The sequence below is a fragment of the Toxorhynchites rutilus genome, chromosome 2, assembly GCF_029784135.1.
Source record: "Toxorhynchites rutilus septentrionalis strain SRP chromosome 2, ASM2978413v1, whole genome shotgun sequence".
In the NCBI taxonomy this organism is placed as follows: domain Eukaryota; kingdom Metazoa; phylum Arthropoda; class Insecta; order Diptera; family Culicidae; genus Toxorhynchites; species Toxorhynchites rutilus.
Genome location: NC_073745.1, coordinates 289,303,048 through 289,326,764, shown reverse-complemented (window position 1 = coordinate 289,326,764; position 23,717 = coordinate 289,303,048). Strand labels below are relative to the sequence as shown.

The 23,717-nt window shown below is 32.6% G+C and overlaps 1 protein-coding gene across 3 annotated transcripts in view; it reads left to right on the top strand.

Annotated features, from left to right (window-relative positions):
• LOC129771202 (glutamate receptor 1-like) overlaps window positions 1-23,717 on the top strand; it is a 479,865-nt gene that overhangs the window by 313,631 nt on the left and 142,517 nt on the right. For all 3 annotated transcript variants that reach the window (XM_055774616.1, XM_055774615.1, XM_055774614.1), the window contains exon 3: window positions 5,123-5,380. In XM_055774616.1, the coding sequence (XP_055630591.1) occupies window positions 5,123-5,380 (258 nt within the window). The remainder of the gene's footprint in view (window positions 1-5,122; window positions 5,381-23,717) is intronic.

Below are 23,717 nucleotides of genomic sequence, written 5' to 3'. Positions count from 1 at the left end.
AGCTTTGCAGTAAAATGATCGAGATCACTGAAAATCTTAAAGTTTTTATCATAAACATGTGTTTTCACTTGATAAACTGGTAGTTTTTATTGTTGTGTTTATTGTCATAATTTGTAATTTTCATATCCCATCGAAGACTCCTTCGGCCAAAAGATCCACTATTACATTCAATGGTCTGATTCACCAAAAAAAATAGAAAAAAAAACCATACAACAATGCTTTCTATTACAGTAGTCATTCGCTAACTGGACCTATTCCTATTCTGGACAACACGCATTGAATGTATTTTGGAGTGGCGAGTTCTAGAATACTCGTGACCACAGTGCAAGTGGGAAGAAAATTTAATTGACGAAAATTCCCCTGGCCAGAAAGGGAATCGAACCCGAACCCCTCGGCATGATGATATGGGACGCTAACCGCTCGGCCATGGCAGCACGAATTGACGTTATATTCAATGTAAATACTTGCAGTGAGGGGTATTCGAATGTAGTTTGAGATGTTGTATAAATTTAATTTTTTTTCGCATGACAAAAAACATTTGTTAAGTTACAGAAATATTAGGCTGTCAAAAAAGTCCTGCGGTATTTTTTTTTCGTTCATAAAATTAGTTACAATCATCTGTTTTAAGTCAAATATGCGCCGTTTTGTTCGATGACTTGTTCCCAACGAGATGCCAACTTCATAATACCCCTGTTATAGAAGCTCGCTTCCTTATTGGCAAAAAACTCGAGTAGCCAATTTTCACAGGCCTCTTTTGTGGCTAACTTCTGACTGCCTAGCTCGTTCGCCATGGACAAAAACAGGTGGTAGTCACTTGGTGCAAGATTCGGACTATACGGCGGATGCAAAAGAACCTCCCATCCGAGCTCCCGGAGCTTCTGGCGCATCACCAAAGAAGTGTGTGGCCTGGCGTTGTCCTGATGGAAGACAATGCGGCCTTTGTTTATCAAAGATGGCCTCTTCTTCATGAGTACCTACCTACTACCTTCAAGCGGTCCAGTTGTTGGCAGTATTGTCCGAATTGAGCGTTTGGCCATAGGGAAGCAGCTCATAATAGATTATTCCTTGACAATCCCACCAAACACACAGCAGAACCTTCCTGGCCGTTAATGAGGGCTTGGCCACTGTCTGAGCCGCTTCAGCGGGCTTCGACCACGAGTAACTTTTTTGGACAAGTGCCATTTTTCATATTCTATAATATTGTTGAATGAAATGTATAAATTACTGTTAGTGGTGTGGAATATTTATTGAACATAATGCATAAGATCATTACCGGACTATTCTTATTTGATTTGTAACTGGATTGAACGGATCCATATATTAATTATTCGTCGATATATTCGTCGCTAGATTCATACGTTCAAAAGCAAAATATGAATGTTTGACTTTCGTATAGATATTCGCTAAATATAAATATAATATAATATATACACACTTGTGAAAGAATTTCACTTGTGGAAGAATAGTAAACAGTAAACTATAAACTAATCGATGGCTTATGGTAATTTTTAAAAGTTACAGTGTCGGGGTTTTTTTATAATGGACTATATCTACAAGAAAACAAGAAAAAGAAAAGGAAGTTCCTAGAAATCCTTTTATATCATCTTTTAATGTTCCATCTAAAAAAAGGCATTCATTCTTAGTTTACCAAGAATACAGAGACAAAAAATATTAGAAACATGGAAACTTTATATTCCAGAACCTTCATCATCTGGTAATTATCTAGAATACGTTATACATTCTTCTCTTTGATAAAAAAAAAACCGAAAAACACGCAACAACTGCATGAAATGTAAAAAATATGTTTGCTTCGAGCACGCAGTTATGCTATGTTCCGATACTTACTCCAATGAAACCACAATCGATTAATACGTTTTTATGTTATTTAATAGCTCTTTATACTTTCACTCAGTTGCTCATTTATACTCAATTGCTTACTTTTAATTAATAACAGTGAAAAATTCGAATTTCGTTATTTGTGTTGGAGTATCAAAAATTGCTCTGTTTCGATGAGGCTGATTGAGATGACTATTAAAACATAATAAAGACGAAGAAAACATATATTTTGAAGTTTTTTCATTCAGTCATACTCTCTTCTTCTTGCCAATAAAATCTGAGAAATACACAATGGCAACATTACAGAGAAGTTCAACTTTCAGTCTGTGACACCGTGCGCGAATATACGTGTTATGATTTTGCACGCGAGTACTCCTGTACTTAATGGTTAACCAGGCCATTAAACAGTGTCTCATTACTCAAAATGGTGCTTTTTCGCGACATTAATTTAATTTTTGAATACAATAGAGCCTTCTTTTTCATTTGACTATAGTAAAATTGATTTACAAATACATATTCATGGTGTCACTAACTCAAATTCCGAACAGCAAAAACGCAAATGATATGTTTCTAGTATCTTTGGAAATTAAGGTCCATAAAAGGGGCTTTCTACATATACCAGGTGACAGTTTAAGAGGGTCGGGTTTAGGCCTTGGTCACTCGACCCAAGCGACCTCTATAAGGCGACGTACAGGAAGTATTTGGGAATCGCTGACGACTTCATACGTCACTACACACAAAACCTGACTAAGAAAATCAATTTTACTCCCGATGGGTTTCGCCTGCGATCTACGTTTTGCAAGAATAGAGCTTACAAACATTTGTTAACAAGTGGTCTTTTCATATTGTTGCTCCACAATTGCATGGTCCTTCTACCTTTGTAAACTATTGCTGTATTTCTCTGATAATAGTATGCTCAAACATCATCTTCGGAATTTGTTCGAAATTTGAATCATCCGTCGTAACTTGATTCAAATTCCGAACACTACTTAAATACTAATTTTAATGAAGATTTCTGCTCATTTGTTTAGCATGTATAGTGGATTTATACCTTTTCTAGCACTTAACATGAAAACATCAAATAAAATAGATAAAACATGTACAAAAACTGAAAAATTCACGATGCTTTTTTACGGAATCTACTAACGCAAACATTTTATCCTGTGACAGTAATTTTTTTTTGCAAATGCCCAGTATTATAAATTATAGGCTGTATCTACCTGTAAATGATGTTAAAATGAAGCCTGTAACCCAAAAAATATCAGGGTTTTGATTATTCAAATATTTATAACATTAAAGTTTAGTAAATTTACATTTATATTTGAATTGTTCGGAATTTGAATCATGCGTATAAACTTGATTCATATTCCAAACACTATTTCAAATCCAATTTTAATGAAAATTTCTGTATAAAATATCATCAAAACGTTGGCCCTAATACGTTTAAAAATTTACATAGAGTCGGTATAAAAACCGAATTAGAATTAGCTGAGATATTCAACATTCCTTTAACTTCATAAATACTTGTTCAGACTGATCATTCGATTACATTTTTTTTTTGGTTCCCATTCAATAAATCCGAATTTGCAGCCGAGATTCCTCAGAATTTCGAAAAAATCGATTCTATCCCGCCTTCGTTGAAACTCTGTTAATTTCTTTGAGGTTTGGGTCGCAGAAATTCATATATTACAACCACTCGTTCAGGTTGAGTTGGTGGCAGTCATCCGATAGAATAAACCCTCAATAATTCATTCTTCTCACACAAAAGCGCCTTTTTTCCTAATTAATAGAAGATTCGTTGATTCAAACAATCAGTGACTATTTTAGAAAACCAATAAAAGGAGGAATCCCCTTTCAATATTTGTAGCACTATTTTTGATCAATCCATACCGCAGTCACTCATACTGGAACAATCCCCTTCCGAATACTTTGAAGGTTGTATATTTCAGAGTATTTTATCGTAAATTTTCTTGTAAAAACGACTTATCAAATCAATTTAAGAAAATAATTTTTTACTTAGTATTCGTATCGTGTTCGCTGAAGGATATACAACGCACACTGTTTTTCCTCGCATAGAAACAAAGTCTCATTTCCTAATCTTTATTATTTATACCCAATTGAAAAAAAAAATGAATTTTCACATTCACAGCATTGACGCGTACGATCAAGGATGTGGGTTTACATGCACTGAATTGTTATCAAATAATTTAATCTCGTGCTTACGTGTCTTAAGAGTCTTCGGTTAGGAAATTTCAGATAATTATTGTTTTCTTGAAATTCCTGATTTCTTGTGAAGTTCATCTTATTTACTTTCAACTGATACTACAATATTTACTTTCTATGTGTGCGCATTTTTATTCATCTTGTTTTATTCAATGTTCGTGGTACAATAAGTTCTGTTGTTCGGTTGTGTGAGTGTGATGCATTCGATATGGCTATTGACTTATTTACTCACTTCAAAGAACCTGGAATCCGTTTACAATGTGTTTTTGAGTTCTTCACTGCTAGTAAGACCTTAATTTGGGCCACTCTGACTCGTCCATAATCCTTCATCAGGTATTTGTGGTCACATCATTTCTATCTCCGGCTCGAATAAACAATGTTTATCATATGATTTCTATCTTGATTAATTGTTTTTTCCATTCACTTTGTGTGTTACATACGCGCAATATTCCTGATTTGTGAGTTCTTTTCTGTTGTCTAATTCTCGGGGAATATGAATACTTTATTCCATCCTCCCATTAGAATTAGAATTAGCTTTAGGCTGCTAAGTGTTGTTCAGCATTACATTTATGAAACGCATCCAGTCCATTCCTTACTTCAACTTCAACCTTACGACTATACATTTTTTGCTTCGATGTCAAAACAGCCTAATACGATATTACATATTTTTTCCGCGGAGTATTTTTCAATACGTTCTGGCGAATTCCATGTTTGTCTGTTTTCCGCAGCTATAAAAACATCTTTGTATACACGAATGCAAACCCGAAACACATTCGGCGCAGTTTCGCCAATGCTACGTTTTTCACTAATTGAAATACCACAGAAAGACAAGCACAAACAATCTCGAACAAAGCTAACAAATATGTTCGCATCTCATCCCCGGAGAGATAATTTAATTTGTCACAAACAGTGTTATCCGCGCATGGGGGTGGCATGTAGCGTGGTCAGAGAGGCACCAGAGGTGGCCTCCCTGCTTGACATCTGTCGTGTTCTAATTTCATTAAATAATTCCTGACTTATCTCGCTCTTTCATTTTATTCCTCTCTCTCTGTCTGTCTTGCAGTATGTAATCAATTTTCCCGCGGCGTTTTCGCAATGCTCGGTGCCGTCTCGCCGGATTCCTTCGACACGCTGCACTCTTACAGCAACACGTTCCAGATGCCGTTCGTCACGCCCTGGTTCCCGGAGAAGGTCCTGACGCCGTCGTCGGGCTTTCTCGACTTCGCCATCAGCATGCGGCCCGATTACTACCAGGCCATCATCGACACGGTGCGCTACTACGGCTGGGACAGGATCATCTACATGTATGACTCGCACGACGGTAAGTTCTAATCGCCCGCTCGCACACCCATGATCTATTCCCGGCCACGGGTAGACGAGTTGACGCCCTCGTAACGCGATTTTATCGCAGATAATGTTGTTTTGATGGGTGAGTTCAGAGGGGGTTTGAACCGTCTACCAAAAGCCAACGGTTGATGGGGCCCTCCACTTAGTGGCGCACGGCGTCATACCGCAAGGACCATCTCCGGCGTGGGTCGTGCGGACGGAAAACTAGCGATTAAATATTAAATTAAATTCTCGCCTGAGATATCCATCACAACCGTGGGATGCGCTATCGCCACGTACCAGAGATGAATAGGTACCAGAGCAGGTTGTTTTTGACATATTATTACCTCGCGTGTCTTGCCTTCGGTGCTTTGTATTTTACGAGCATTTCAAACGAAACAAATCGATATTATGATGGAGTTATGGAGTACACCGTTTCGTTGAACCGGAGAACTGTAGCCAATTTAGTGCATAAGCGTGACGGTTATGTCTGTGGAAAGGTTTGATGCAGAGTTAAATGTCGCAACAACTCTGAATTGTTGACTCTGTACACAAGATTGTGCTTACTCAGCTCGAGAGACACATTCAAATAGCTCATCCCGACAGATGCTACACAGAACGAACATTAGGAGCGAAACAACGTCAGGTTAATATATGATGGCCCCGCAGCAATCTTCGCTCTCGATAAGTAATAGCTCCACACAATTTAAATACAAAATGCGCTCCCGGAACGAGGAGATGTCTGTTCGTTTTCCTTATTTCCCCGGCCCGAGCAAAAAGTGGGTCGCTTAAAAACTACTCTAACTAGATTATTTCATTTCCGCTGACACAGTTTCAGCTTTCCAGAACGAAGCTTACCAGCGCCACCAGCGCTGGGGTTTCGGAGGGATTTCTCCATGCCGAACTGGGTGTGAGAATGAATTTTAATTTTTAAAACAAAAACATTCTCCGCTGCTGTCGTTGCCGCTGATGCTGCTGAGACCGCCGAGATAGGAAGACAATCAAATCCCTTCTGGAACGGGCAGACAGGGAGTTCTAGCAGCATCACCCGCTGTACCTTTCCATAGTGGGCCGGGTTTCGTGCCCCGGAGCGAACATGGCTCGATGTGCGCTAAACTGTACAAGTGCACACAGAACAGCATAATAATCTCAACCTAAATAGGATAAAAGTTGATTTTATAAACACACAATTTCTGCGGAGGTTTTTTTTTTTGTTTTGTGCACATCCCCTGTCGGATGTGGTCTTCGTGCAAGTTTTTTTTTTCTCGGCTCCTGTCCGTTGAGGCTCAAACCAAATGAAAACATAACAGCTTAGCGCTGGTTGGCCGAGAGGGTGGGTACTTCGCCCGCTCATCAGACATGATAATGCTGATTTTATGTGAGCTGCAAAATTATTTTTTGCCCCCAAAGTTCGGAGCGGATGAGCGCAGTCTATGTATGCAGGAGAATGTGTGTATAGGTATGTGTGTATGATGTGCTTTGTGTCCCATTATGAATGTGTGGTGGTGCTGTTTAGCCGGCAGATGGTGTAAAAAGGCGATAATTTCGTATGCAGACCAAGTACCTTCCCAGTTCGTATCAGCTATATTCTTATTGCGGCATGTTATTTATATTTTTTATTTCGTTTACATTCGTGCTGGTCTCCGTAAACTGTGAAGTTCATTTCCGACCCACTAATAGGGTTTGAATGTAAGGAGGAAACCAGAAAGGACTTTTTTCCTTCGGCGATAGAGTATGAAATAATAGCAAAGAACAAAGGAAGAGATATATGTACATAATGTGCGTGATGGTTATTACTTGGTTCAAATTTGTTTCGTTCAAGATTACAAAAATTACAGGAATTACAGAAATCACAAAATTTACAAAAATTAAAGAAATTGCAAAAGCTGCAAAAATTACGAAAATAACGAAAAAAACAAAAATTACAAAAATTACCAAAATTACAAAAGCTACCAAAATTACAAAAATTACAAAAACTACAAAAAATACACAAAATACAAAAATTACAAAAAAAAACTACAGAAATTACAAAAAAATACACAAAATACAAAAATTACAAAAAATAAGAAAATACAAAAAATTACAAAAATTACAAAAATTACAAAAAAATACACAAAATACAAAAATTACAAAAAATAAGAAAATACAAAAAATTACAAAAATTACAAAAAATACAAAAATTACAAAAAAATACACAAAATACAAAAATTACAAAAAATAAGAAAATACAAAAAATTACAAAAATTACAAAAAACAACAAAAAACAACTGGCGCTCCAATGTGCTCTACTGGAAGACAACGTACCAAACTACCGGTACCTGCCTGCACCTGTCCTGGAAAATGACCGTTTCAAGCTGTACTGGGATCGCACTGTTCTGACCGACCTCTCAATCCACCACAACCGCCCAGATATAATGGTTTACGACAAGAGCGACCGCAAAGTCACCATCATCGATGTCGCTATTCCACTGAACCAGAATCTGGAGGAGACCCACGGTCGCAAAATCTGCAAGTACCGACCATTGGCCGTGGAGCTCAAGGAACTGTGGGGGCTAAGGGAGGTCCCAAGAATTGTTCCAGTCGTTCTCTCTGGAACTGGAATTATCCCGAAGACACTTCTGGAAGCGCTAAAGGTGTTGAACATCGAGAAGGAATTGGCCGGCATCCAAAAGTCGGTCATCCTTAGCACCTGCGCGATTGTCCGACAATTCCTCGGTCAGGACTAAAACAGCACGAGCATGCAGATACGTGCATTCCGCAGAGCCTAGTCCCCCTTTGGCATTCAGAAGCCCGGGGGCAGGTGAAAATTCTGGCTAGGTTCGCCTAGTTAAGAAGTGAGATAAGTCTGCAATATAAAAAATATAAAAATTACAAAAATTACAAAAAATTAATAAATTACAGAAATTCAAAAATTAAAAAAATTAAAAAAATTACAAAAATTACAAAAATTACAAAAATTACAAAAATTACAAAAAGTACAAAAATCACAAAAATTACAAAAATTACAAAAATTACAAAAATTACAAAAATTACAAAAATTACAAAAATTACAAAAATTACAAAAATTACAAAAATTACAAAAATTACAAAAATTACAAAAATTACAAAAATTACAAAAATTACAAAAATTACAAAAATTACAAAAATTACAAAAATTACAAAAATTACAAAAATTACAAAAATTACAAAAATTACAAAAAGTACAACAATTACAAAAATTACAAAAATTACAAATATTACAAAAATTACAAAAATTACAAAAATTACAAAAATTACAAAAATTACAAAAATTACAAAAATTACAAAAATTACAAAAATTACAAAAATTACAAAAATTACAAAAATTACAAAAATTACAAAAATTACAAAAATTACAAAAGTTACAAAAAATACAAAAAATACAGAAATTACAAAAATTACAAAAATTACAAAAAATACAAATATTAAAAATTACAAAAATTACAAAAATTACAAAAATTACAAAATCACAATTACAAAAAAATTACAAAAATTAAAATTTCAGGATTCCGGATACCGGATATCCGGCAATCTTCGAGGCCGAATAGCCGGATATTCGGCTCAAAAATTACAAAAATTACAAAAATTACAAAAATTACAAAAATTACAAAAATTACAAAAATTACAAAAATTACAAAAATTACAAAAATTACAAAAATTACAAAAATTACAAAAATTACAAAAATTACAAAAATTACAAAAATTACAAAAATTACAAAAATTACAATCTTCGAGGCCGAATAGCCGGATATTCGGCTCAAAAATTACAAAAATTACAAAAATTACAAAAATTACAAAAATTACAAAAATTACAAAAATTACAAAAATTACAAAAATTACAAAAATTACAAAAATTACAAAAATTACAAAAATTACAAAAATTACAAAAATTACAAAAATTACAAATATTACAAAAATTACAAAAATTACAAAAATTACAAAAATTACAAAAATTACAAAAATTACAAAAATTACAAAAATTACAAAAATTACAAAAATTACAAAAATTACAAAAATTACAAAAATTACAAAAATTACAAAAATTACAAAAATTACAAAAATTACAAAAATTACAAATATTACAAAAATTACAAAAATTACAAAAATTACAAAAATTACAAAAATTACAAAAATTACAAAAATTACAAAAATTACAAAAATTACAAAAATTACAAAAATTACAAAAATTACAAAAATTACAAAAATTACAAAAATTACAAAAATTACAAAAATTACAAAAATTACAAAAATTACAAAAATTACAAAAATTACAAATATTACAAAAATTACAAAAATTACAAAAATTACAAAAATTACAAAAATTACAAAAATTACAAAAATTACAAAAATTACAAAAATTACAAAAATTACAAAAATTACAAAAATTACAAAAATTACAAAAATTACAAAAATTACAAAAATTACAAAAATTACAAAAATTACAAAAATTACAAAAATTACAAAAATTACAAAAATTACAAAAATTACAAAAATTACAAATATTACAAAAATTACAAAAATTACAAAAATTACAAAAATTACAAAAATTACAAAAATTACAAAAATTACAAAAATTACAAAAATTACAAAAATTACAAAAATTACAAAAATTACAAAAATTACAAAAATTACAAAAATTACAAAAATTACAAATATTACAAAAATTACAAAAATTACAAAAATTACAAAAATTACAAAAATTACAAAAATTACAAAAATTACAAAAATTACAAAAATTACAAAAATTACAAAAATTACAAAAATTACAAAAATTACAAAAATTACAAAAATTACAAAAATTACAAAAATTACAAAAATTACAAAAATTACAAAAATTACAAAAATTACAAAAATTACAAAAATTACAAAAATTACAAAAATTACAAAAATTACAAATATTACAAAAATTACAAAAATTACAAAAATTACAAAAATTACAAAAATTACAAAAATTACAAAAATTACAAAAATTACAAAAATTACAAAAATTACAAAAATTACAAAAATTACAAAAATTACAAAAATTACAAAAATTACAAAAATTACAAAAATTACAAAAATTACAAAAATTACAAAAATTACAAAAATTACAAAAATTACAAAAATTACAAAAATTACAAAAATTACAAAAATTACAAAAATTACAAAAATTACAAAAATTACAAAAATTACAAAAATTACAAAAATTACAAAAATTACAAAAATTACAAAAATTACAAAAATTACAAAAATTACAAAAATTACAAAAATTACAAAAATTACAAATATTACAAAAATTACAAAAATTACAAAAATTACAAAAATTACAAAAATTACAAAAATTACAAAAATTACAAAAGTTACAAAAAATACAAAAAATACAGAAAAATACACAAAAATTACAAAAATTACAAAAGTTACAAAAAATACAAAAAATACAGAAATTACAAAAATTACAAAAATTACAAAAAATACAAATATTAAAAATTACAAAAATTACAAAAATTACAAAAATTACAAAATCACAATTACAAAAAAATTACAAAAATTAAAATTTCAGGATTCCGGATACCGGATATCCGGCAATCTTCGAGGCCGAATAGCCGGATATTCGGCTCTTTATTTGCAAATACAGCAATTCCAAATGAAATCGTCCTAAAAATGCAGATTTTAAAAACTTGTATTTTTGATTCCAATGAAAGTGTATATTCCGTTTGGGTTGGAGGAAATATGAGTTTTTCACAGCAATTTTTGACTCAAGCATAACTTTTGAAAAGGGCGTATCGATTTTAGTAAGAGAAATCTTTGATAATTTATATCTCAAAAACTATGAGTCGTACCGAAATAGTGTCTTAGAAAGAGTTTATAGAATATTGATGGTTGAGTATGAAAAAAATGTACTGAGAAAAAAAATTAGTACTCTTTTTTTATTTACAAAATTAAAATTCAATTTGCAATTATTAAAATTCAATATCCAAAATACATATTTTTATTTTTTTTTATTTTTTCATACAAAATAGAAGTCATGCAGAAAATTTGAAAAATGGGCGCAAGATGGTGAAACTATTTTTGACGAACTTTGTAAAACATCGAATTTTTGTATGTTAACAATAATTTTTAGCCACAAATTATGAATCCTGATGTGATTTAAAACATAAAAGGTTATTATCAATCTGCTTCTAATTGTAGCCATTCTCGAAATATTTAAAAATATTTCTAATTTATTGTCGTTTTAATAGTAAATAGGCCCTTTAAATATGTTAGTCGTGTTATACCATCATGTTCTTGAGATTTTATGAACTCGCTTATAATTTCCAACAACTTTTCCAAATACATTGTTATGATAAAGACATATGTTTAGGAGTTACGTTACGAAACATCCGAAGACATGTGGGTTAATACAAAACGTAGCGAAACTAAAAAATCTTTTTTTTATCTAAATACAAACTTTAACCAATCAAAAAAATTGTTGGAAATTATAAGAAAATTAATCGAATTTCATGAACATGACGGTATAACACATGTTTGTCGTGTTATATTATTATATTAAAAGAGATTATTCACTATAAAACAGATTATAAATTAGAAATATTTTTTTTAAATATCTCGAGAATGGTTGCATCAAGAAGGAGATTGATAATAGCCTTTTTTGTTCTAAATCACTTCAAAATTCATAATTTGTGGCTAAGAATGATTGCTAACATACAAAAATTCGAAGTTTCGAAAATTCCTAAAAATTCGATGTTCCACAAATTTCGTCGAAAATAGTATTACTATCTTGGGCCTATTTTTTAAATTTTCTACATGACTTCTATTTTATATGAAGAAATTGAAAAAAATATTAAAAAATACATATTTTTTGATATCGCAAATTAAAATTTTATTTTGTAAATAAAAAAAAAGAGTACTAAGTTTTCTTCTCAGTGTATATTTTTATCAAATTAAGCCAACAATACTCTATAACTCTTTCAAAGATTTCTCTTACTCAAATCGATACGCCCTTTTCAAAAGTTACGCTTGAGTTAAAAAAATGAACCATGATGATGTATTTGGAAAAGTTGTTGGAAATTATAAGCAAATTCATAAAACTTCATGAACATGACAAAAATATTAAAAGGGGTTATTTACTATGAAAACGACAATAACTTAAAAATTTTTTTTTTAAATATTTCGAGAATGGCTACATTTAGAAGGAAAACTCATATTTCCTCTAACTCGAACGGAATACATACTTTCATTCGAATCAAAAATACTCATGTTTTGTCATTTGTCGATTTCATTCGAAATTACTCAATACCAGTCTGGGACAAACTGAATGTGTGCATGAAGCAAATAAAGGGTTACATTTTAGGAAGTAATAAAAACATTTTTAGCATTGAAATAATAAACTATGATTAAATTTCCCGTATATAATGAATATTCCTGAATAGAGTAAAGTATTTCAGAAAGTCCAGGATTAATAAAAAATATTATGAATATCTCTAAAAAAAAATCTTAATTCAGAAAGTTTAGAAAAGACAACTGAAAACATGATAGAAGAATCCAAATTTTCAATGTTTTTGGAGACACAAGAAAACCAGAAATTAAAAAAGGATTTAAAACAATCTTTTCTGAAAATAAATTACAAAAATATTTCATTTAAATAAAGGAAAACTGAGATATTTTAGAATATCGAAATTGTTTCAAAATATATATCAAAACTATTTTAGGATTCAAAAAATTAAAAAAAGAAAAATTTATGTTAATACAGAAAATGGCAGAAGATTTAAAATAAAATTGAAAACATTCACTAAGATATTGAAAATGTGGAGACATAAATTTTCTGTGCTAAAACGATAACTTAATTTAGAGATATTTGAAATTGTAACCATTGAAAATATCATTATAAATAAAGAAATTAGACATCGTACGTACAGTTTTTGCTAAAAAATTGTAAGGGGTTCTATCTAGGACATGACCGCATTTTCGACGTAGAACTACGCAATTATATTATGCAATCCACTTGTTTACCACTTCGAATATTATTTAAAGTGCATCGAAATTTTGGTAATGGATTATGTTCTTCGTTACTAGTAAATTTGATGAACGTTCTTTTACGTTTGATATGATGTTTAGGACTACCAAAATATGTGAACGCAAGAATTGTCAAACGATCATTATATTTTACATTTCCCTCTGAAATTATTGCACATCTCATGTTTACGTAGTTCTCGAAAGTTCATTCACCTCTAGTATCTGAAATGACTATTTTCCCAGACTTCTCAGTTTAAAAGTACGTTTAAGGGAAACATATCCCGGTCTGCACAATGACAAGCGTGTACAAAAGTACTCAACACCAAAACAATACCCCCGACTTGCATGTATTTGCAAAGCTGATTCCCTCAGGCACATTAATTTCGAAGTCCGTGTTAGGGAAACACAGCTCGGTGGGAACAAAAATACCCCTGACTTGCATGTATATTTGCAAAGTGGATTTCCACAGGAACATCGATTTTGAAGTCTGTGCTGGGGAAACCGTAAAGCGGGCCAACCAAAACATGGCAGTTAGGGCGTTCAGATAACGCTTGGCATTTTACAGCTATTCAATTGTTCCTCTCATGAAAAATAACATTTTATTAACTGTGATAGACGCGTAGAAATACTTCCTATCAATTGATGCAAACATCTTTCCGATCTATTAAGAAATGTTCGAGTTATAAGCATTGGAAATACGGGTAGGGTCAGCAAACACATATCGGGAGAACAAATGTACGGAAAAAATGAAATTCTTCCAGTTTTCATTAATTCAAACCTTTTAGAGATTAGCGAATTGTAATATATAGCATATCAAACAAATCTTAGAGAATTTCCGGTTCGGTTGGTATGCAAATCATAAGAATTCGTTCACAGTGAAAATAGTTATTAACGTTAACTTTATTTCATAAAAACGTGACCTGTTTCCTAATTTGCACCCTTCCTGAAAGACGTAGTTCTACGTCAAAAAATCGATATTATTGTAAACTTTGAAAAAAAAAATCAAAATCTCAATTCTTAAAATTAAGAATTAAAATATGGAAAGCAAAGCAACAATAAAAAATTTTTAATGTGTTTCTTGATATTCCACATAAACCATTATTTGACCGAATAATAAATTCAACAATGTAGAAAAATGTAGAACTCATAAAAACCAGGAGATAAAAAAATCAAACTGAGGAATGGAATATTTGAAAATTGAAACATCAGTGTACCTAAAATGTACCAAAATAAATTTTATGACAATACATGCAAACCACATATATAACATTTCCATTGATTGAAAATATAAGAATTATATATTCATAAACTCATACATACAAAAACTGTTTGAATTTGTAAATAAAATGAACAAATCTGTATTTAAGGATATAGGGATAATTTAAAAATAAAGAGAAAAATTTGGAAATATGATAATAGAGAATATTTCAAAACTTCACAAAATTCCAAAAAAAAATCTAGACGTATTCAAAAATATTAAAAAATAATTAAACATTGAAATGCACATATTAACCAAATTTCACGAACAAGAAATAATAATAAAAATGTAGAATTATTTCAAAATTTCCGGAAAATTAGAAAATAAAAATTATGGGAAAAAATCATAAAAAAGCAACATTGAACATTAATTTAAAAAATCTCGTAAACTGCAGTATATTGTGATAACCTAATATCTGAAATTAAAAAAAAAAATCTCAAAAAAGCCATTTTGTTATTTCGAATAAAAAAAATGAAAAAAATAATGAACACAGAAAGAATCAGAAAAATTGAAGAATATAAATAGCCATTAGAAAATAAAATTAATTTATAATATTTTATCGAAAATATCGAAAAAAAATCTAAAATGTCCAGGAATTGATTCAAATTTAAGAATATAAAACATAAACTGAAGAAACATTTGCATTGATTTACTCAAAATTAAGAATCATTTTGAGATATTGATTTACAATCTTGAAGTAAAGATTACATGCAGAGACATTTAAAAAACAATCAAGTTAAATTGGCCACGATGTTTCCTAATGATTCATAACAAATCGGGAATAAGAAGAGAAGAAACAATTTTCACTGAGAATAATATGAGAAGAATAAAATGAAAGTTATGCGCAGAAAAAAAATTAAAAATTTACATCATAATGTTAAAATAGTTTTTTTTGTAGTAAATATTATTATCATACTATTAGAAATTATGAATAAAACCTGTAACAATAATGATACTAGTAATCACAACTGTTCGGTATTACATAAATGGTTTATAATATTTGAAATAAAAACAAACTATTTACTTTTATATAATTTGTAAGTATACATTTTTGGAAATTACAAAACGTTTGATATTCCTTCATAATGTTTGGTTTTAAAAAAAAAAAAACAAAAACAAATAATAAATGATAATCGAAGTCATTCGAAAACTATAAATTTCAAATTTAAATGACAGGAACACGAGAACAAACAATATTTTTGTACTCTTTATTCAAGTTCTCTTACCTTTGTTTCATTAGTAGTATATATTATTCAAAATTTTCATAAGAAATTTTACATATCTCAATCTGCTATTTATCTATCTAGGGCTATTTCTTCATTAGCGACCTGTGGACTTTGTATTCTAGTCATAGTCTAGAATTTATTACTTTTTCAGTTTGTATTTTCGTTCATCAGTTTTAGTAAATAGTTTGTCATGGAATCATATCTGTTATTATTATTACTAATTTTTTCTCTAAATTATGTTTATTATTATTATTATTATAGAAAATATCGCCATTTCTCAACAGAACACGTTTTTAACGTATTAAAAGGGAGGAGAACTTTAAGTGCCAGAATACAATTCATACAATATCAGGCCATTAGAATATTTTGACACTGACACTTATTATTATGATGTTCTAGTCTAGAAATTTGAAAAAATCGATTTTTTTTTCTTCGTATTTCTGAAGATTTGACAACATTCATGATGTTCCCTAGAAAAAGACTTTTCGAAAATCCTATTATTTACCCAGTTATAACCATCTTTGTGATGAGGTATGTAATCAAGTACGGCCTTAAAAAAACTTCAATCTTGTTTTTTTCCCAAACTACTTTTTTCAAACTAGCGTACACAATTTCTCAAATTCTACTGAATCGATTTATTTCAAATTTGATGTGAACAAATCTTTATACATCTCTCTATCGCATGAACCAATAAAAATAATTGGTTTTAAAATTATAATTTATGACTACTTTTTGGAACAACTTCTTAAATTTTACAGACATTTTGCAGGAAATTTGAGAAGAATGCTCCATAAGGCTGAACATAAACAAGGTTACAAAAACAAACGATTTGACGATGTGAAATAAACAAGCAGATCCAATCCTGATATCCGTTTCAGATTGCGCCAGAATAGAAAAAAACCGTATTAGAATAAACCTAGAAAATTATTCGATGAAGGCGTCTTAAAAAACATATCCTTACGGTTGATTGGTGGTTTTCCGTTTTCTTTAAGTTCATATAAGATACGACTAATGTTTGAACGAAACCCAATAACTTTTCTGCCGTTATCTCGCAAAGTGACGCAAGCGCCAGAGGGAAGGATTTTCAGTACGAGACTTTTCGTAAAATTGCATGTATAATGAGCATACGCGTATATTCCGAAAATAGGATCTGTACAAATTGTGTACACCTGATGTAAAAACATTGCCATCGGCTGGATTTTTGAAGAAAATGCAGTTTTATTTAAGCTATGTTACAAACGCCAGTTTGTTGTGGAAGAAGCAAATTTTATTCGCTGTTTCCACAACCGATTGGCGTTCATCCATCAAAGTATTCGAGAATCTGTTTCCAATTATTTTCTCCAAGATGCCGCCGTTGTGCGGAGCATGAGAAAGCATCAGGGAGAAAAGTTTTACACACTTTCCGACTTTGTAGCATGCGTCGAGCAGGCTAACGTTGAGAACCCGATTGTAACAATTATGGACAGTACCAATTTTGTCCAATCCAAAATGCAACTGAAAACATCCGATGTAAAGCAGATACAGTTTGTGCGAGGATGTTTTTAGTTTTGTTACGAGATACTTTTCTTGAAATCAACACTCAGCTTTAAACCACCCGAAAGAGAATTGAGCAGGTGGAAAGTAAACAACGCCAAGAAGTTTTGCTCTTTGATGTCTGGGGATAGGTGACATCATTTCTATCAGTAGAGATCAATCCTGGTAATCAACAATTAAATTGGTGAGTCTGAACTATTTAGTTACAATTTTTATGTGCAATATGTGAGAACTGCAATACACTTCAATCTAGGATAAATTATTCATTTAAACTGAGTTTGATTATACGGATTTAAATATTCGACGAGATTGTTAAGCAGAACTTCTAAGTACATGAGTTGTAGTTTTAAAACTACATTTCTATTATAAGTGCTACATTTATGGGGATGCATGGGGATGGTGCTCCCGTGGCCGAGTGGTTAGCGTCAAACCTAACATGCCGGGGGTTCGGGTTCGATTCCCGTTCTGGTCGGGGAAATTTTTCTTCAAAGAAATTTCCTCTGACTTGCACTGTGGTCACGCGTATTCTAGAGCTTGCCACTCAGAATGCATTCAGGGCGTGTTATTTGGCATAGAAATCTCAACTAAGTACTAATGAAAATGACGCAAGTAATACTACGTTGAGACGGCGGAGTTCCTCTAGGAACGTTAGTGCCATATAAGAAGAAGAAGAAGAAGATGGGGATGGAATGTTTTTGATTAAACTATTTGGCATGACCAGCTTTTCGGAAAAGTGTTTTTTACAAGAAAGAAAGCATGTGACTGGTATTATGCTAAACGTCCATTACGGAAGAAGTGACATATGCTGTCTCTGCTCGTTCATCCTGTGCTATCAGAACACATATCAAAATCATATTGCGTCACATTAAAGGGGAAATGGCGCTTACGCCGCATCACAGTGGAAATGGCGCTAGCGCCACTTCGTTTTCAAGCTTTTACGGGGTTATTTTTTTACATTTCTGCAATACTTCGCAGTTGTTTGAGAAGATTTGGTATTCTTTATCGATCTATAACAAAAAAATTAAAATGCCAATTTTAGCGTTTGCGTCACATTGCGAGATTACGGCAGTTTTGCTGTTATTTGTGCTATAGGAATAAATTTGGACAATCATCTATCATATAAAAATGTTTATAAAGTACTAAACTTTCTTAAGCTTAATGAAACTAAACTTAACCCTAAAAAAGGGATTAGATTTTGAGGCATCGATTACCCGCGGCTTACTCGAAATTAGTTCTATACACACTCCCATACAAACTCTTCAATCATTCGATAGTGTTCTACCTAACTTACCTTACCTAACTTATAATAAGTTGATAGTCAAAAATATGAATGCATACAATGTGAATAATAGTAATTGAATTTCATGATGATTTTATGCAAGAGTTCCATGTAATTGTTTCCAACAATATGTCGGACTGTTTGGACAGGGATTCCGTTAGAAAACTGGTTCGATTTTCCTCGAAACGTTCGCACTCCTTGACGAGATGGTCGATGATGGCGTATCCCCTATAGTACTCGCAGAGATTTGAATCGGTGATGTTAATTCTAAAATGGTCAAGATCAAAGCTAAAGGATACTTTGATACTTTCAAGCTCATTTGAATGAATGTATGGGAATGTCAAAAAATGTTCTAAACATTTGAGTGTAGTTGTTTACAACATATTCACTGTTGTGAAAAAATGCCCCAATCACAATGAAGAGTTCTACAATGAAATTGATCCAATCGAGCCATCATTTTAGCGATGATTTCCATGATTAGTTCGAATATACGCATTCGCATTCAATCATGTTAAATATTTGTTGAAGGTTTCATGTTTTTACCTACCTTCACAGCACATTCACATCATGGAAAAACTCTGCTTCGGCGCTTTAATGCTTCGTTCACGATAAGTTTTTCCTCCTGCTTTAACATGAACAAACAAAAATTGATTCAGAAATTAATTAACCATGACGACGCTGGACGATGCCCCAACCATCCACTGCACTCCTCTCCGGTCCCATGGTCAATCAAAACAACAACAGCAAATCAACCCTCATCACGGCGGTCGGAATTCGAACAAAAGGCTTCAGTCTACGGGGGGCCAACTTTGATTCAATGGTGTTTACTTCTAGGAAAAGTATCACTTGCTGCGGGAAATATACCCAGACGCCTTACAATCACACCCAGCATCCTGCTGAGTGAGATCCGATATCCATTTCACCTCTTTTTTCATGGCCCCTAATATCCATACACCGGGTACAGTCAGACAAAAGAAAGTGGAAGTACGCAGTATGCTGCATGACAGCTACTCGTACATTGTTTTATGTGTGGAAACAGAAGATACCGTTGGGATGCTTGTTGGAACGACGAGAACAGAAACCCGACGATAGTATTCGGAACCATAATCTAAGGAAGCCAGGCGAATCCAGCGGAATTCGAGTGAAGGTTGAAAGTCGCACAGAATCGCAATTATGAAAATTTTAGCATCCCAGAACGAACCGAGCCGAGTAAGTGTGCTGCATTCCATCTTCATGAGAGTGCACATCCCTGGTGCCAGCCAGGATAGAAGCAGCGCTCTCTTCACTATCTATACTCGAAGATCTGCTCGGGCTCTGGGCCCGGGAAGGTTATTATTGTTTCATTTGTCTACTCTGTTAATAACTAAAAGCGCCTATCCGGTATAATGTATTCGCAAAGAAGATTAGCACTATACAAATATCGTACAACAATTTCCACAATAAAATGTTAGCTCATTGCTGCATCAGTCGACGGAGAAGGAATCCCTTCAGAGCTCCGGGTGGCTACGGCGGGGGTTGAACCCGAGAGAGAAAAATCTTGATGAAACTAAATGTTTCAGAAGAAGATTTACAATAGTAAAGCACACAACGTAACATCAGCCTCTGGATGTCGCAATACGCTTCCATAAGCTGTCCCGGAATGGCATCCAGGAAGCAATGCATCTCTGTCATTATACACTAGAATTATGAGCACCGCACGTAGACTTAAGCGCACATACCCACATGTACGCATACACATATCCTTTCGCCATATGACTGCAGTGTAGTCATTATCGTCATAATAATCTTCTGCGGCAGCATCTTTGTCTTTCCATCACACCACGCGGCGGCTACAAATAACCGTGCAAACAGTGTTCCAACTAGTGGCCCGTGTGATTACTTCTCACGCCTCGTTGATGCGCCGTGAGAAGTGCAGAATGTGACTCGACTAATCAAAAGATATTCTATGACAGATAATTAATTGGAATGGAGTGTCAAGCAGTGGTGGCAGTTCATCTATCTGAAGCATTTTTTGAATTTCTGTTTGAACATTTTGTTCACTTCGGCTGGCTTATTCGGAATAAAAACGGATCATTTGAATTTAAAGACTAAATATGTACATTCTTCATACGAAAAAACACCTTTATCTGCTTATCATGACATGTCTATACGATACAAAAACCCAAGAAGCTTATGTTGACGTGGATGCCTTACTGAAGACTTGCACTAAATCGCACACTTTTATACCATTTAACCGATAAAGTGGTGCAATTTTCACTAAGTTAATGCGCATTTATTCTCAACCCTTCATGATTTCGAACGGCAGAATAGGACCTTGCAGGGAGCGTTGCGTAAGAAGTCAAACAAATATAGAATTTTTATCACAAAGTTTCGCTGGTTTTGATGTTCACCGAGATGAAAACGCGGTTTTGCAACCACTCTATGTGCAACCCAATGAAACAACGGCTCCTCGTTTCGTTTTTGGTAGAAACAATCTTGGAGCGGATGAAATACTTTTCATCCCGCCCTTCGCTGCATAACCTCACCAATCCACCAGCGTCATAATAATTTAGCCGTCCGCCCCGGGTCCCCCTGAGAGATGGATTGAAATTGTTGAAAAAGTACCCTTCTGTCTAGCGGAGGTTGTATCCCACATTTGGGGTGCTTCTGATGTGCTGTACGTTCGCGGAAGGCGGACGGTTGGGCTAATGTGTGCTCTCATATGTTCAACGCTTCGTCGTCCAACATATTATGAATTTTACAACATTCAGGCGAAGGCAGATTATTTCAACTATTTCTGGATTACCCAAAAATAAAAACTGGCTGTAAATGGGTTCACCGAAATGCCGCCGTTATTAATTATTTTATTTTGAGTGCATGCCCACTCAACGATGTTGGCTGCATGAGTCTCTCAATGTAATATTTGGTCGATTCCATACCAAGGGTTGAATGTTTTTCATATGTATGAAAAATATATGAGCCGAATTTTTCCACTTTGGTCTTAACCATGTACCTCACATCATTTTCTATAACTAACAATTTTACACTAGTACAGAGATGCCAACCCAAATTTATGTAAAAACTGGAAAAGTTCGGAAAAACAGCTCGAAAGAATCGATTGTTCTTTTTTTTCAATTTAGTTTATATTAGCTATAAAAGTAGTATTTTCAACTTTGGTTATCCTGTTTGCGATCATCATTCTTAATATTATACTTTTATTTTACATGTTGTTTCATACTAACTGATCCTGGCTTTTATTTCTGCACGTCCACATAATTTATTGAAGCTAGAGTACTTGGCATAGCTTCTGTTCTTGTTATACTTCGTATACTGAAAGAAAACAACCGTTCAGCGGTTAATTTTTCTCAATTGGGGAAAAGTAAAATTATTATCATACAGTGATGAAATTTTTCCCTAAAAACAAAGATACCTATTTGTTTTTGTTTACAGTGAAGGAAGTAAAATTCAGGATTCGGATCTCTCTAAATTCATTATCGATACCCTGAGCAGGGATGGTAAAAAATCACATTCAACTATCAATGAATAAGTATATCCCTCTAGTCGGATGTTTTTAAATCACCCCCAGCAGGCGATGCTCTTTTATCCTTCATATGTACACCGAGAGAATACTTGGAACGGTGAGCTACCAAGATCTCAAAAAAGCAATATGAAAACGGAATCCCCACTGCTTGCACTCTCGAAGCATTACTTCTACTACTCAAGTTTTATCGTGAGTGCAAGCCACAAACGATTAATCCCATTCCATAGAGCGGATAATGAGTTCTTGATCGTAAAGTGTACAAGAGACGATCAACTGAAATCTTACGACATTCATCGAGGGATTTTTAAATCTCTATTGCACTGACCGCAGTGAGTGGCTGACTCAGTCTCGTGTCGATTTTAATTTGCTGTCGTCTCCCGCCCGATAAACAGCAGACGGGTAATGGATTAATTAATTGATTAATTTTATTACCAGCAGATTTGGGCGAATCTCATCCCGCCCAAAATCGTTGTTTAGATTCCAATAATTCTGAACCTTCACATTTCTCTCCAAATATTTTTTCCAACAGTAATTCAATTAGTGACTTCACGAAACACCTTTCGAATTCGATTGAATTTCAGACTCTTTTTCATTTTGTAGATAAAACGGATCACATATTTGATTAATTCAATTCTGTGTGGTTACGTTCTTCGTTGCGAGTAAATGTAATGAATTAGTATGGACGTATGTTATTCATATATCGTGGACTTCCGACATATGTGGCAGTAGATTTATCGAACGACTAATGTTTTTTTTATATCCCTTCAAACTTGTTGCATCACTCAAGTATACATACTGCTTTGACCGCAGATTTGCATGGTTGAATCTGGTTAATTTCAGGTATTCAGTCTTCATATTGTCGAATGAATACTGTTGGAACAATAGGTATCGCAGCAAATGATTATCAACATCCTACCTTATCATCAAACGGTATGCGAAAAATTTCAGTGAACTGACAGCATTGGAATATATGCTTTGTGAGGACCACACAATTATTATCAGAGCGAATAAACGTCCGACTGGAAGTCATGAACATCAATTCAATGTGCCCAAGATAAATTTATTCTTTGAAGGTCATTAAACTTTCTAAAGATGATCAGATGGAATATATTCGAATGTCGTCTGGAATAACCTGTCCAACACCTTATGATCGTAATATTGTTTTTGTTATCATTCTGATGTTTCATAACACGGCACTCTATCGATTTTTTCGCCGAAAATGAATAAAAAATATCCTTGAAGTTAGCCTACGGTTTTAGTAGCAGTGCAATATGGTGAGCCAGTCTCAGGATAAGAAAACATTTAAAAATAAAGCTTTTTTTTTTGAATGAATCAATAGTAAAACAAAACGTCAAAAACTTCTCAGCTTTGTGATAGCAGATAATCATTATCCATTTGAGTTGTATGAGTATTACCCCCCCCCCCCCCCCAAACTGTGGATAGTTTATCTGCATACAAATTATGTAGAGTTCCACAATCCAAAAAAAAAAATTATGAGCAAATATT